Genomic DNA, 14,005 nt, shown 5'->3' with positions numbered 1-14,005 from the left:
GAGACTAAGTACTCAATGAACTTAGTTGATGCTCTACAAGCCAATGACGTTACTCTAAGCGTACCGTCTTTGGATGAACATCACTTCCCCCGCCATGTGTGTCTCCACAAGAGTTAGTGAAGATACCTTAATTCAGCTATCCCCAGCCACCTGTTCCATGCAGTGGCTGCACTTGGCAGTAACACCAAGAGAGAAAGAATTAATGAAATCCCAGATTTTAGCATTTGTGCAATCGGTTTTGTGCATTGTAAAACACTGGCTTTTAATGCTTAGAATCACCATCACCTCCATTTCTGTAGTAAGCACTGGTATCATTAGCATAACATATGCAAGCTTCTAGGTGAAGCCCTGAGTTTTTAAAGTTTTAAATTTCCTGGCAAGTTGTAAAGGAGATAAAGGATGAGACATTTCACATTCCTGAGTTTATTTTTACCCTGCCCTATGGCATGGATTAAGCCCCACAATGCATGGTGCTGGTAGGCCATCACCACTTTTGAGCAATGGTGGACTTGCCATATTCTTCTGTTATGTTTTTGGAAATGCTATGCCAGGGGTTGAAGAAGATATCCTAGAAAGCTTTCTGACATGAAAGCTCATCACCAAAACAGGATTTTTAACTGTGCTGCCATGGCAGCCAATCTGTGATGCTTCACTTAGCCTAAGATGGGCAATCCAAACCCTGGTGACTCTGAGAATAGCCTAAGTGGAGGAGCAACCAGGTGCAGGCTCCACGAGGAGCCTGGCGTCACATCCGTTTGTCAGCTTCCGATCCACTGCCTATCTGCGGATCTCTCTAAACCCCGACTTCTTCTGCTGAATGTTGTAGGAGCATGGGCTTTGATCCTGCAGCACACACGCTTCACACTCTGATACACAGCTACTCCTGGGCAAGAACATGTAGTCTTGACAAGTCTAAGAGCTGTGGGGATGGTAGAGAAGACTTTGAAAGAATAGCATGAGAATTGCATGATGAACAAAACAGTCACCTCCCAAACAATAACTATCTTTTTTTTGCTTACTATTATTATTATTTTATAATTTATTCAATTTGTAACCCAGCTGTGGCCCCCTCCCTCATCTCCTCCAAGTCCCATCCTCCCTCCCTCTTCTTCTCCCATGCCCCTCCCCTAGCCGGCTGATATAGGGGAGGTCCTCCTCCCCTTCCATCTGACTGTAACCTATCAGGTCTCATCAAGACTGGCTGCATTGTCTTCCTCTGTGGCTTGGTAAGGCTGCTTCTCCCAGGGGGAGGTGATCATAGAACCTGCCACTGAGTTCCTGCCAGAGACAGCCCCTGTCCCTCTTACTAGGGACCCCATTTGGAGACTGATTCTATGAGCAACATCTGAGCAAGGGTTTTAGGTCCTCTCCATGCATAGTCCTTGGTTGGGGTATCAGTGTCTGCAGGGCCCCCAGGGCCCAGTTGTTGTTTTTTTGTTTGTTTGGTTGGTTGTTTTGTTTTGTTTTGTTTTGTTTTTGGCTCTGTTAGTCTCTTTGTGGAGCTCCTGTCCCCTCCAGATCTTTCTATGTCCCCCTTATTTCATAAAATTCCATGCATTCTATCCAAAGTTTGGCTATGAGTCTCAGCCTCTGTTTCAATACCTGGATCAGTGGAATCTTTCAGAGGCCATCTGTGGTTGACTCCTGTTCTGTTCCCTTCTTCTGATGTCTATCACGTTTGCCCTTCTGAATGAGGATTGAGCATCTTCCCTAGGGTCTACCTTGTTGTTTAGTTTCTTTAGGAGGATAGATTTATCCTGTATTATATGTCTAATAACCACTTATGAATGAGTATATACCATGTGTGTCTTTCTACTTCTGGGTTACCTCACTCAAGATGATCTTTTTAGTTCCCACCATTTGCCTGAAAATTCTATGATTTCCTTGTTTTTAATAGCTGAGTAGTATTCCATTTTGTAAATGTACCATAATTTCTGTATCCATTTCTCCATTGAGGGACATCTGGGTTGTTTCTATATTCTGGCTATTACGAATAAAGCTGCTATGAACATGGTTGAGCAAATGTCCTTGTTGTATACTTGAGCGTGTTTTGGATATATGCCTAGGAGTGGTATAACTGGATCTTGAGGTAGCACTATTCGTTATTTTCTGAGAAATCGCCAGATGATTTCCAAAATGGTTGTAAAAGGTTACATTCCCACCAGGAATAGAGGAGGGTTCCCCTTTCTCTATATCCCCTCCAGCATGTGTTGTCACTTGAGTTTTTGATCTTAGCCATTCTGATGGGTATAAGGTAAAAATCTCAGGGTTGTTTTGATTTGCATCTCCCTGATGACCTAGGACATTGAGCATTTCTTTAAGTGTTTCTCTGCCATTTGATATTCCTCTATTGAGAATTCTTTGTTTAGCTCTTACCCCATTTTCTAATTGGATTATTTGGTTTGTTGTTGTTTAACTTATGAAGTTCTTTATATGCCCCCTGTCAGATGTAGAGTTGGTGAAGATCCTTTCCCAACCTGTAGACTGTCGTTTTGTTCTGATGACGGTGTCCTTTGCTTTACAGAAGCTTTTCAGTTTCATGAGGTCCCATTTATTGATTGTTAACCTTAGAGCCTGTGCTGTTGGTGTTCTGTTCAGGAAGTTGTCTCCTATGCCAGTGAGTTCCAGGATCTTCCCCACTTTTTCTTCTAAGAGGTTTAGTGTATCTGGTTTTAGGTGAGGTCTTTGATACACTTAGACTTTAGTTTTGTGCAGGGTGATAAATATGAATCAAGTTTTAGAGAGATCATGGATACAAGGCACATACCTAAACATAGTAAAGGCAATATACAACAAGCCTATAGCCAACATCAAACTAAATGGAGAGAAACTTAAATCAATCCCACTGAAATCAGGGACAAGGCTGCCCACGCTCTCTGTATCTCTTTAACATAGTACTTGATGTCCTCGCTAGATCAACAAAACAACTAAAGGAGATCAAGGAAGTACAAATTGGAAAGGAAAATGTCAAAGTATCACTATTTGCAGACAATATGATAGTATACATGAGTGACCCCAAAAATTCTACCAAAGAACTCCTTCAGCTGACAAATGCCTTCAGCAAAGTGGCTGAATACAAAATTAACTAAATATATATATATATTTATAAAATTAACTAAATATATATATTTATAAAATTAACTATATATATATATATATATATATATCAGTAGCCCTCCTGTATACAAAATACAAAAGGGCTGAGAAAAAAATAGGGAAACAACACCTTTTACAATAGCCACAAATAACATAAAGTACCTTGGTGTGACTCTAACCAAGCAAGGGAAAGACCTGTATGCAAAAAACTTCAAATCTCTCAAGAAAGAACCTGAAGAAGGTATCAGAAGATAGAAAGATCTCCCATGCTCATGGATTGGTAGGATCAACATAGTGAAAGTGGCCATCCTACCAAAAGCAATCTACAGATTTAATGCGATTCCCACCAAAATACCAACACAATTGAAACTTGAAAGAACCAACAGAACTTGAAAGAACAATTCTCAATTTCATATGGAAAAAAAAAAAACAGAATTGCTAAAACAATCCTGTACAACAACAGATTGTCTGGAGGTATCTCCATCCCTGAAATCAAGCTGGACTACAAAGCAATAGTAATAAAAACTGCATGGCACTGGCAGAGTAACAGTCTGGAGGATTGATGGAATCTAATAGAAAACCCAGAAATAAACCCACACACTTACAGATACTTCATTTTTGACAAAGAAGGCAAAACAGTACAATCGAAAAAAAAAGATAGGATCTTCAACAAATGGTGCTGGTCTAACTGGATGTCTACATGTAGAAAAATGCAAATAGATCCATAATACCTATCTTCTAAAAAGGCTTCTTTAAGATTTTTAGAAGCAAAGGAGTCACATTTTATTTGTTCATATTAGCAGATTTTCTCAGTCCCATTTCCTACTTTGACCAAGAAAATTATTCTCTCATTTACTTGTTTGCTTAGCATGTGTGTGTGTGTGTGTGTGTGTGTGTGTGTGCCCACGGTGCACCTGTGACAATCAGAAGACCTTCCGGAAGTTGGTTCTGTCTTTCTACCACTTGGGCCCCAGGGATCACACTCAGATTATCAGGCTCAGCGGCAAGTGCAGCCACCCCTCCAGCCCTCTCGCTGGCCCATGTAGACTCTACAAAAATTTGAAAGCTAGTAAAATAAACTTCCTGTAGCCCATGCTCGTTGCCTTTCCTGCTTTGTCTAACCAGTGGCTTATTTTTTTTTTCTTTTTTTGCTATGGGGTCTTTTGAAGGAAATCCAAGTTATCATCTGTAAATACTTTACTATGCATTTCTAGGCAATACATTTTCATTGCATAACCACCACGCTGCTATCACATTCAGACTAATAACCACTCTCTACTAGCTAATACCCATACAGTTGTTGCACAGATGTTTTAATGCAGTTACCCTTTGGTATCCCATAGCTCTGAAGCAATTCCCTCTAGATGCCTAAGTCTTCAGATGTTCAAACCCCTTACATAATATGTTGAGGTATTTGCATACAACCTACGTACATCCTCATGTCTCTGTCTCTGTATTGCTTATGACACAACGGCACAGTGGAAGTCCTATGTAAAGAGTGGTATTGCTTAAGAAATCATAAACATAATCAAAAAAGCCTGCCCACGTTTAGTCCAGACTCGGCACTGTAAGTATTTCTGACCTGTGATGGATGACTCCACAGATGTGCAGCCCTGTCATCATGGTGCATCTCCTGCACATAGTTTATTGAAGTCATGATTGATGCCAGGCCATGGCTTGCATTCATGCCTCAGCTCCGGGGTCTCCTTTTTATTTTCTTAAAAGTACAACTGACTGCTTAAGGGAAACTGGGTCTTTCATGCTACAAGATGTCAAAGAGCCTATTTTTGACTCAGAAAGGATCTCTTCACAAATGATTGTGACCACCGCATAAGTAAAGAACAATAAATTGGGCGCTTAGGAGTGAATTCTTTGATACACACTCTTTATCTCAGAAACACTCCAAAGGGGTTCAAGAACACTTTGGAGGGATTGCATGTCATTTTCTCGTAAGTATGTAGAACCTGTGTGGGCCAGCCTGAACCACGAAGAACCCGCGGGGCTTGTTAGAATCAGCTGGAGCAGAAACTTTTTTTTTTTCAGTTCAATTTCAAGTGAAATTCAATCTGTATTTTAAAAGCGCTAACAAGATATGTAGGCTTTATCCATCTCAGACTGCAGGACATAATCCACAAAACTAACCCAGTAGAGAAGGGACTTCAGAGGCCCTCCTAGGTCTCCAGGAGGTAAACACTGCCAAGTCGTGAGTAACTTAAGTACCTTCTTCTACCCTGGAGTCATGTTGGGGCATATGGAAGGTGTCAAGGGATGCAGGTGTGTACACACAGGGCATCAGTGTGCTACGACACCGCCAAGCAGATGGCATAGCGACCCTGTCAAAATAGAGCTGAATGCACACATACTGCAGATTCGAGAAGGTCCTTTTGACAGCCGCGGCTGGGGACATAGAGGGCTAGTGAGAGGGCAGCACGGGGAGCCCTTGATAACAAATCCAAACTCTGATCTCTCAGACAGCTCAGAGAGCCAAAGCTCTGGAAAGGAAAAGGTCACAAGGGCCCGGGCACAGGAGACAAGACCATAAGGAATACGCAACAAGACGCAAGCAAATATGAAGCGCTTTTTCTCAGGGGTTTTCTATGAAGTCTGTCCCAACCCCTTTTCTGAATGGTGGCTCTTAGTATCCTTACTGTATACATTCAACAGTTGTTCTAGGTTGCTTTCTGTTGCTGTGATAAATGCCACAACTGCCAGCAACTTGGGGTAGCGGGTTTATTTGGCTTGCTGGTAACAACACTGAAGGATGTCAGGGCAGGAACCTGGAGACAGGAATTGAAGCAGAGACTGGGGAGGGGCACTGCTTACTGGCTTGTTCCCAGGCCAATGTTCAGCTGCCTTTCTTAAATAGCACAGGCCAACTTTCCTAGCAACCTTCCATCCAAAGTAGCTTTGGCCCACCTCTATCAATCAGTGGTGAAGAAGATGCCCCACAGATATGCCCACAGGCCAGTCTGATGGTGGCAGTTCTTCACCTGAAGTTCCTCTACCCAGGTGTTCAACTTGGAAAGCAAGCTGAGACATCATACAAACTGAAGAAACCGACCCAAACTAATTCATCCCTGGTAAGCCACCAAAGCCATGATCTCACAGTAACCTCCTTCCTGTGGCTTTCTGTAGAGATGACTCTCTACTACTAGCATCTAAGCTGCCACCTTCACCTGAGGTGACTAACGTGGCAGGAAAGGGTTTTGCACAGAGACGAAGTAGGGTGTGAAGTGCCCAGATCTCCTGTTCACATCACACCATCCCTCAGTGATTGTGAGGTGCTGGGGTCCCTGCAGAGTCCTTCTGCAGTGACAAGAGGCTCTTGTTTCATGGAAGACACAGTCTTCCAGAATCCACAGTGAAGGGGCAAACAGATTTCTATCCCATAATCACCATTCTGAAAGGGGTACACTCCTCTGGGGTCACAAGAATCTGCCAGTCCCTGGAGATGAAATCAAAGTCCATTGGGACCGTCTGGCAGAAAGGTGATTCTGAGGCAAAAGATGCAGATTTGGCTTTCCGCTGAATTTTACTTTTTGTCCCTGTGGTGGCATCTACACTCCAATAACCTGACTGTGCCTTTTCCTTCAGGTCAAGATGACCTTACAGGGCCAAGGGTTGCTATCTCTATGGGGCTGTGGGGATAGTAACGCTTCCAAGGAAACCCAAGTCCTGGTTTTGGTAGATGACAACACTCACACAGAGACACCAGCTACAACCTCTGGGGAACAGAGCCTATCTGCCCTCTCTCTGCCATACATTTTCTGTTGCCACATGTTATTGATCCCTGGAGTGGCCCCTTCCTTTACCTCAAGTGGCTCCCTAGAGCCAGATTTATGCCTTCTCCAGTGGTCCATCAAGATTCACCTTGATCTGAGGTTAAGTCCATATAAACTAACCCAGCAATATTGGATCCTGAGGGACCTTTAACTTCCTGGCCATATTTCTTATATTTAAATGTATGCAGTGATACCAATCTGATAAAGGGAGGAGAATATCATATGTGGAAATGTAAAGGGCAGGCCCCTGAAAACCGTAAAATACCACAAAGGCAAGCTAAGGGGCTGGAGCGATAGCTCGGCTGTTAAGAACAGTTGCTGCACTTTCAGAGGACCCAGGTGCAGTACCCAGTACCCACAAGGCAGCACACACCATTGATAAGTCCACTTCAGGGGGGATCTGATGCCCTCATCTGCCTTCTTCAGGCATCTACCATACACATGGCATACATACAGTCACTAGACACTCATATATACACATGGATAAAAATAGCTAAATTAGAAACCTGGAGATTGAAGTGGCTGTGGGGAGAGGTAGTATTCTTGGGGCACGATGAGAAATGAGAAAGAAGTTTTTCGTTTGGAAGTGGACAGTGAGGAAAAAATGGAATCAGGGTCTCGTGTTAGCCCAGAGAAAGCCTCAAGCTCTCTGTATAGCTGAAGATGATCTTGAGCTTCTGATCCTCCTGCCTCTACCTCAGTTCTTGGCTTTTGAACATATGTCACAATGCCCAGAGCTAAGAATGGAACCCAGGGCTTCAACATGCTGCACAAGCACTCTACCAACTGAGCTATGTTCCCAACTCTGAAATTCCTGTGGCTAGATTAATGAACATTAGAAAGCAGTCTACAAGCAGAATATGGGAAATGACACTATCAATAGTTACCTTGCATATCGCACATTGAAATGATAGCTCTTGAACACATATACTAATAGAGGATAATTTGTAAGTTAAATGTTAAATGTTTTGCTTTATAAGAGTTCATCATGGTGTCTCTTCACAGCAATACATCCCCTAACTAAGACATAAGGGCTGGGATTAAAGGCACCCACCTATGTGTGTGGCTTCCATTCTTTGTCCCATTTTGTCTGCCAGCCCATACTTGTTGTGAGCTTCATCTGAACAAGTCATATAATTTATATGCTAAGAAAGAAAACAAAGTCATAAGTTCACATTCTAATAGCATTATAACGATTTGTGTGTATGAGGATATCAGAGCAAAATAGTCCTCATACCCATCTCTTGTACTGTTGCCATTACTAATTTCATTGTACATAGCAAACATGCATACATAAACACACACACACACACACACACAGAGAGAGAGAGTACATTAACAATAGGACAAAGCTTTTTCTTTTGCCTCCACTTACTAATTCTCTGCTGTGTCCTTCCTTCATCAAGATACAAATTTCTTCCCTGTGTATTCTGAGAAATCCTGTTTCTCCTTCATTTTTAAAGCATAATTCCACAAGATAGAGAATTCTCATTTGGTTGTTTCTTTCATCTCTTAAACATTTTGCCCACCCTCTTTGTCCTTGTTCTTGATAAAGTTTTGATAAAGTGACATTCTTTTGTGCAGAGAGAGTAAGTGTGGCTAGCTTTAAGCTATTTTATTTCATCTGCTAAAATCTGGATATAATATACCCAGGTGTGGTGTTTTGGCATTCATCCCATTTGGTGTCACCCACACTTCCTGTGTCTGTGGTTTGGTGGTTAGCTTTGAAAAATCTCTGTGGTAATTGTTTCAAACATTTCTCTGTATTCCTTCTCTCAATCTTTTCCTTCTGGTGTCCCCTTGCTTATGTTACACATTTTACAGTAATTTCACGGGTACTGTGCTTTGTCCACAACCACCAGGTTTTTTTTTTTTTTCTCTTTGCTTTTCAGTTTTGGAAGCATCTATTGTCTTCTTTCCTTACTTATGACCAGCCTACCAGTGAATCTGTGAAAGGTGTCCTTTTATTTCCGTTCTCTTTACCTCTATCATTTTGAGACAGGTTCACTCTGTACCTCTAGCTGGCCTGGAGCTCACACCACTCCTCCCTCGTCCTCTCTCATCCTGGGACTGTAGCAGGGCACACTACACCTGCCTTGGTCTCTGTCATTTATTTCAGATTCTTTAATATTTCTGCCTGTTTACATTATTCACCTATTCTTATGTATCACCTGATTTTTTTCATTAAATCATATTAATTGTGGTTATTAAACATTCCTGTTCTAAAGCCAACATTCCTGCCATATCAGATTCTCATTGTGATATGAGTTGACCTTTTCAATGTGTATTTTTTTTTTCACTTTTGTCTTGCTAGGCAGGTTTTTGTTGAAAGGGGGCAGGGGTAAGAGAAACTGTGGTACTATACAGGACTTAGTAATGAACAGAGTGGTCAGGTGACACTTTGGGAGAAGCAATATTTGGCCTCAGTCTTTTAGAGAGCTTGTGACCATCTCACAAATGTCTTAGTGTCTCCTTTCCTTTAGAAGGACCCTAATGGCTGGAGTGAGATGAAGTTAGGTATTCTTATTATTTCACATAGAATATTATAGCCAAGTGGATTTTTCCTTCTTCTGGGGTTGGTTAGACTCTGGTTAAATAGTTTCTTCTGATTGAAGACATTATGCTCTATTTCAAAATAGTGCATGCTGGGCTGGAGAGAGAGATGGCTGAATGGTTAAGAAGTTCTTGCTACTCAGGAGAGCAAGCCCTGCACTTCACCTGCGTAGTGCAGTAGAGATGACCCTGATGGTGGAGGCACGGGTGAGCTGGCCCTGAGGATGTGAGGATGGGCCCTGCCATGGGGCAGCATGGGCAAAGGAGAGATACCCTCCTCTGTCCTTGCCCCTTGTCACCTGTGGCAGGTGGGAAAGCTGGCCCTGTTCCTCACCTGCTGCAACACTCAGGAGAGCAGGCCTTGCACCTTACCTGGGAAGCAGGGCAGAGGTGGCTCTGATTTCAGGGGTTGTGAGTGATCAGGCCACAAGGGCATGAGAACAGGAGAGCCTGCAGGCTGAGCATCTCAGATACCTCTCAGGCCCAGATCCAGAGCTTTGAATTGGCCCACCCAAACAACTATCCCATCAGTGAGCTGCTAGAATGCATGAAGGGGCCAGTCCTACAGATCCGAAACTATATGATCTCCATGACACAGCAGGATAGCTGAGAGGAGTTTCAGTGAAGTTCCAGTACTGAAAGAGCAGCAGAATCCAGAGGCCTTGAGCCAGACCAATAACTCATTGCAATGAACATTTGCAAGCAAAGAAGTGTGAACAAAAGGTTATACTGTGGGACACACTGACATACTACAGCTTCCAAAGTGAGATATTTTCTTTTATTCTGTTGTGGGGGATTTTGCCAGGATGGAGAGAAGGTACAAGGGGAGGGTGAGATGAGGGGGATTGGGGTGCATGGTGTTAATTTCACAAAGAACCAATAAAAAGTTTTTTTTAAGTTCTTGCTGCTCTCCAAGAAGACCCAGGTTTGATTCTGAGCACCCATGTTAAGCAGCTCATAACTGCCTGTAACTCCAAGCCCAGGAGACCAGACATTCTTTTCTGGCTTCCACATCTACCCACACACATGTGGCATATACACACATATACACACAGACACAAATTTTCCAGCAAAACAGAGCAAGAGAGAACATGTTCAATATATAGTATATGCCTATAAGATCATAAAATGATACCTTTCTTTATTCCCTATGTCAGAAAACACTGAAATCCTTATTTCAAATTCACTATGAAGACCTAAAGGCAAACTAACAAAATCACTGATGGAAAAGTGCCCCCCTGGAATTTTTGACTCTTAGACTTGTGTTCTGAAGCCATGGCACTTTGCTAATTAGAGTGCAGTCATTCTGACCCCAACGCTGGCTTTTGTAGACATGTATGCTTTAGTGAGTTGTGAATCTTGCATCTAGCTTATCTCTTTCTTCAATTTTGGATACCATAGTTTGGCCTGTGACCTTCTCTGGCAGATTTCAGAAGAGTTCTTGAATTTAAGGCTTTTTTCCCTCAGTCCTTTGTTTGTTGTTTGAATAGAATTGTAACTTCTAAACTATATGCTGGACTAAAAATGATATTTCTATGTAAATGTGCATGGTAATTAAAAGTAGGTTACATCCCAATTAAACTCATAAGTTAAAGATGCATTTAATGTGTTTTGTAGACATGAGAGAAGCTCACACAGTCTCAAGAAGCATTTTCTCAATTAAGATTCCCTCCTCTCAGGTGGCTTTAGATTGTGTCAGCTTGACATGAAACTAGCCAGCACATAATCTATGTTATCCTGAAAAGGATTACATAGTATCAACAGACTCTGAAAGAGCTCCAGGGTAAAGGATGTTAAAAGGCCAGTGTGATGGGGATAGAGCACGGTACCCATCTGAGAGGCCGCTGTCATGCTAAGGAAGAACATGTTTACTGTCCTTGTCCAAACGGAAGATCAGCTTTGTCCCCCCTGGATTGGGAACTTCTCTGACCTCCTCGCAGTTTTGCCTCCAGGATTCCAGGTTCAACAGTCTGTCATCCTTGGTCCTTACCTACACTCCTTCCTATTGCCCACCCATTTTCTTCCCTCCCATTCAAATATTCTCTTACCTCTTACGGTCTCATTTTTTCCCCTGTCTTCCCAAATTCCTGGAACTTTGCAGTATACAAAGTGAGTCTCTAAACATCTTCAACTTGCATGGAGCATGCTCCTTCCATTGACCTCCTTAAGACAAGCCTGATTCTTTTTCAACCCATCAGGATTCCAGGCTGGGAGGAAGAGTTAACATTTTCCTTCTCCGACAATAACGTTTTGCCTTAATTCCTCATCCACCCACATAAGCTTGGGCTTTGGGACCTAGTCCATCTGCTTGCATGACCAGCTACCCCTCTTCATTCTATCATGTACTGGCTTCTGATTAGCAGCCCACACTTGTCAATGCTCTTATCACCCAGGCCCCACAGTTTCCTCCCAAGCGTTTCTCATCCTGCTGAGACTGACACAGCAACCATATAGGGGCGGGCCCAGAAACCCCATCTCCAGTGACCTTCATCCACACCATGCTTTAGGTTTTTTCTTCAGATAACAGCAGTGCTGTTTAAGTGTTAATCAATGCAGGCAATTAATCACTCTATTCATTCTTCCCATGCCATTTTAGAGGCAGTGTGGTGTCAAATGAAGAGCTTGGGTTTTGTATGCTGGAACACCCAGTTACAGAAGTCCAAGACCTGTCACGGACTAGCTGGGAAATAATGGACAGGTTTCCTTGGTTGTTCTATGCCCATAAGTTGTGAGTCTGATCTCAACATTGTCATGAGAGTTAGCTGAGTTGACATGTGCAAAGTATCCAGCATAGTGTTTAAACTAAAGCTACAAAATACTCCATCTTTCCAGATCATTTACCCATCACTTTCGTTGTTGCATTAACCTTCTGTGGGTCCTAGTCTCCTGATAGGCTTCCCGCAGAAGTCTCCCTGTGCTCATGTCTTCACCTCCTTCTGTGTCTAGCCAAAATGACTTCTGTTGTTTGGAGAGTGAGGCAAAGAAGTGTTTTCAACGACTTCATCTCCTTGCCTTCTTGTCCTGTCGATACGCTAGCCCACATATAACTGGAGCTCTAGTTTCCGTGCCACCAGTGCTGACTCTACACATCTGCCCCTTTGCTGCCAAGCTCAAGTCAGTTCTCTGTCCCGTTCCTTACTGTAATCTGTCCCCCTCCTACCACCATCTTCCTTCAGTCTTGCAAGGTGACCTTGAGAGGCTCCCTGCTAGAACCTTCAGAGTCACTTCCTATTTGTTCGACATATTTACATCCTGCACTCTTCATTCTGATGGAAAAGAAGTTCCTCTTTTGAGTTAAGTGAATTCCTGCCCCTCTGCTCTAACTTCTGTCCAACTTGAAGCAGCATGAAAAGGAAGCCCTATGTTTGGTAACAGGTATTGCTTGTATTTAATGATTGGTAGAAGTGGGATGACTTTGCCTATAAATGACTTTATTCATACAAACTTAGAACCTGTGTGAATGAAGGTTCTAAGCCTCTATCAATGAAGTAGATCCTCTGAGAAAGTCTCACTCTCATGAGAACCAAATAGGAAATGGCACAGTGATTTTGATAAAGTCATCATAATATCTTAAAGGGTGAAGAGACAAAATCCTGTCAATCCTATTAAAAAAACAAAAAACAAAAACAACAGCCCAGCCTGCTGATGCATGCCTTTAATCCCAGCTCTGGAGAAGCTGATGTAGGATACTTGCAGTGAGTTCAAAGGAACCTTAGCTACATATCAAGATCCTGATTTTTAAAAATCCATTTCATAACCAAGTATTTATTAGAAATACTAGTTCTTTGACTAGTTCTAAAATTTTCCTAGACACAAAGTTAAGTATTTATTCATTGAGGGGTTTAGAGGACTTTAAAGGAAGGACAGCTGGCCAGATGGACGGGTGGAATGGCCACTACAGGGCTTTTACCACTTCTCAGTTGACTCCTGTGTCAACAGTAGATCTAAATGTCTGAGACAGGCTGATTTTTCCGGCAAAGCGCAAAATTCTAACAGTGGGTATTTTACTTAGAAAAGATAATTCATCAGCCCTATTCCAACTATGGCGTCATATCCCTCCCCCACCAATCCTCAGACAGTTGAAAGGGTCTTTCTCTCTGCCAAGTTTTCCTTTTCTCCTGCGAATGTGACTGCACCACTGGGAAATGCAATGTGGCTGGTGCAGGAGACCGCCATGGAGGGATCTGGAAGGATGTCAATTCTATGTTCTTTTGAGAGTTACTCTAGGCAAAGATAGTACAATGGAAGAGCTTAGATGTTGCACAGTGATGTCCAGGTGCTACAGGAGTTGTCTGTAGATGCTGCCTTGGGGGTTATGATGGCCCCCTAGTCAAAGGAGGGAAATCGTAGAGGGTTTTAAACCCAGACCTCAAATGTGACCTTGCTGCATGGCTACACAGTCTTTGACATCATGGAGCCTTGCCTCTGAGTGCAGCCCGATTTACTTTCCATATTTGTCATAAAGAATATGCTAAATAATAAATAAATATAAAAGGTGAGCTGTTTCCCCTCTGCCTTGCTTGCTGCCTGTAAGACCTTCAAAGTCACAGGTTTTCTCTGTGAAGTAATTGGTC

At 42.6% G+C, this 14,005-nt stretch overlaps 1 protein-coding gene across 4 annotated transcripts in view; it reads right to left on the bottom strand.

Moving 5' to 3' along the window:
* Positions 1–14,005, bottom strand: part of Ccdc3 (coiled-coil domain containing 3) — a 91,781-nt gene that overhangs the window by 27,857 nt on the left and 49,919 nt on the right. Inside the window, exons 3-4 of one of the 4 annotated variants that reach the window (XM_060372384.1) lie at positions 7,933–8,023; positions 423–919 (exon numbers count right to left, since the gene is read on the bottom strand). The exons of 2 other annotated variants lie outside the window; for them this stretch is intronic. In XM_060372384.1, the coding sequence (XP_060228367.1) occupies positions 759–919; positions 7,933–8,023 (252 nt within the window). In that variant the 3' untranslated portion in view covers positions 423–758. Of the gene's footprint in view, positions 1–422; positions 920–7,932; positions 8,024–14,005 lie in introns of those variants that run through there. One more of the 4 variants, XM_060372385.1, reaches the window with a different exon arrangement.

The sequence above is a fragment of the Meriones unguiculatus genome, chromosome 19 (assembly GCF_030254825.1).
Source record: "Meriones unguiculatus strain TT.TT164.6M chromosome 19, Bangor_MerUng_6.1, whole genome shotgun sequence".
Classification (NCBI taxonomy): domain Eukaryota; kingdom Metazoa; phylum Chordata; class Mammalia; order Rodentia; family Muridae; genus Meriones; species Meriones unguiculatus.
Note: the sequence above shows the minus strand (reverse complement) of the source record. Positions and strands in the feature narration are given on the sequence as shown.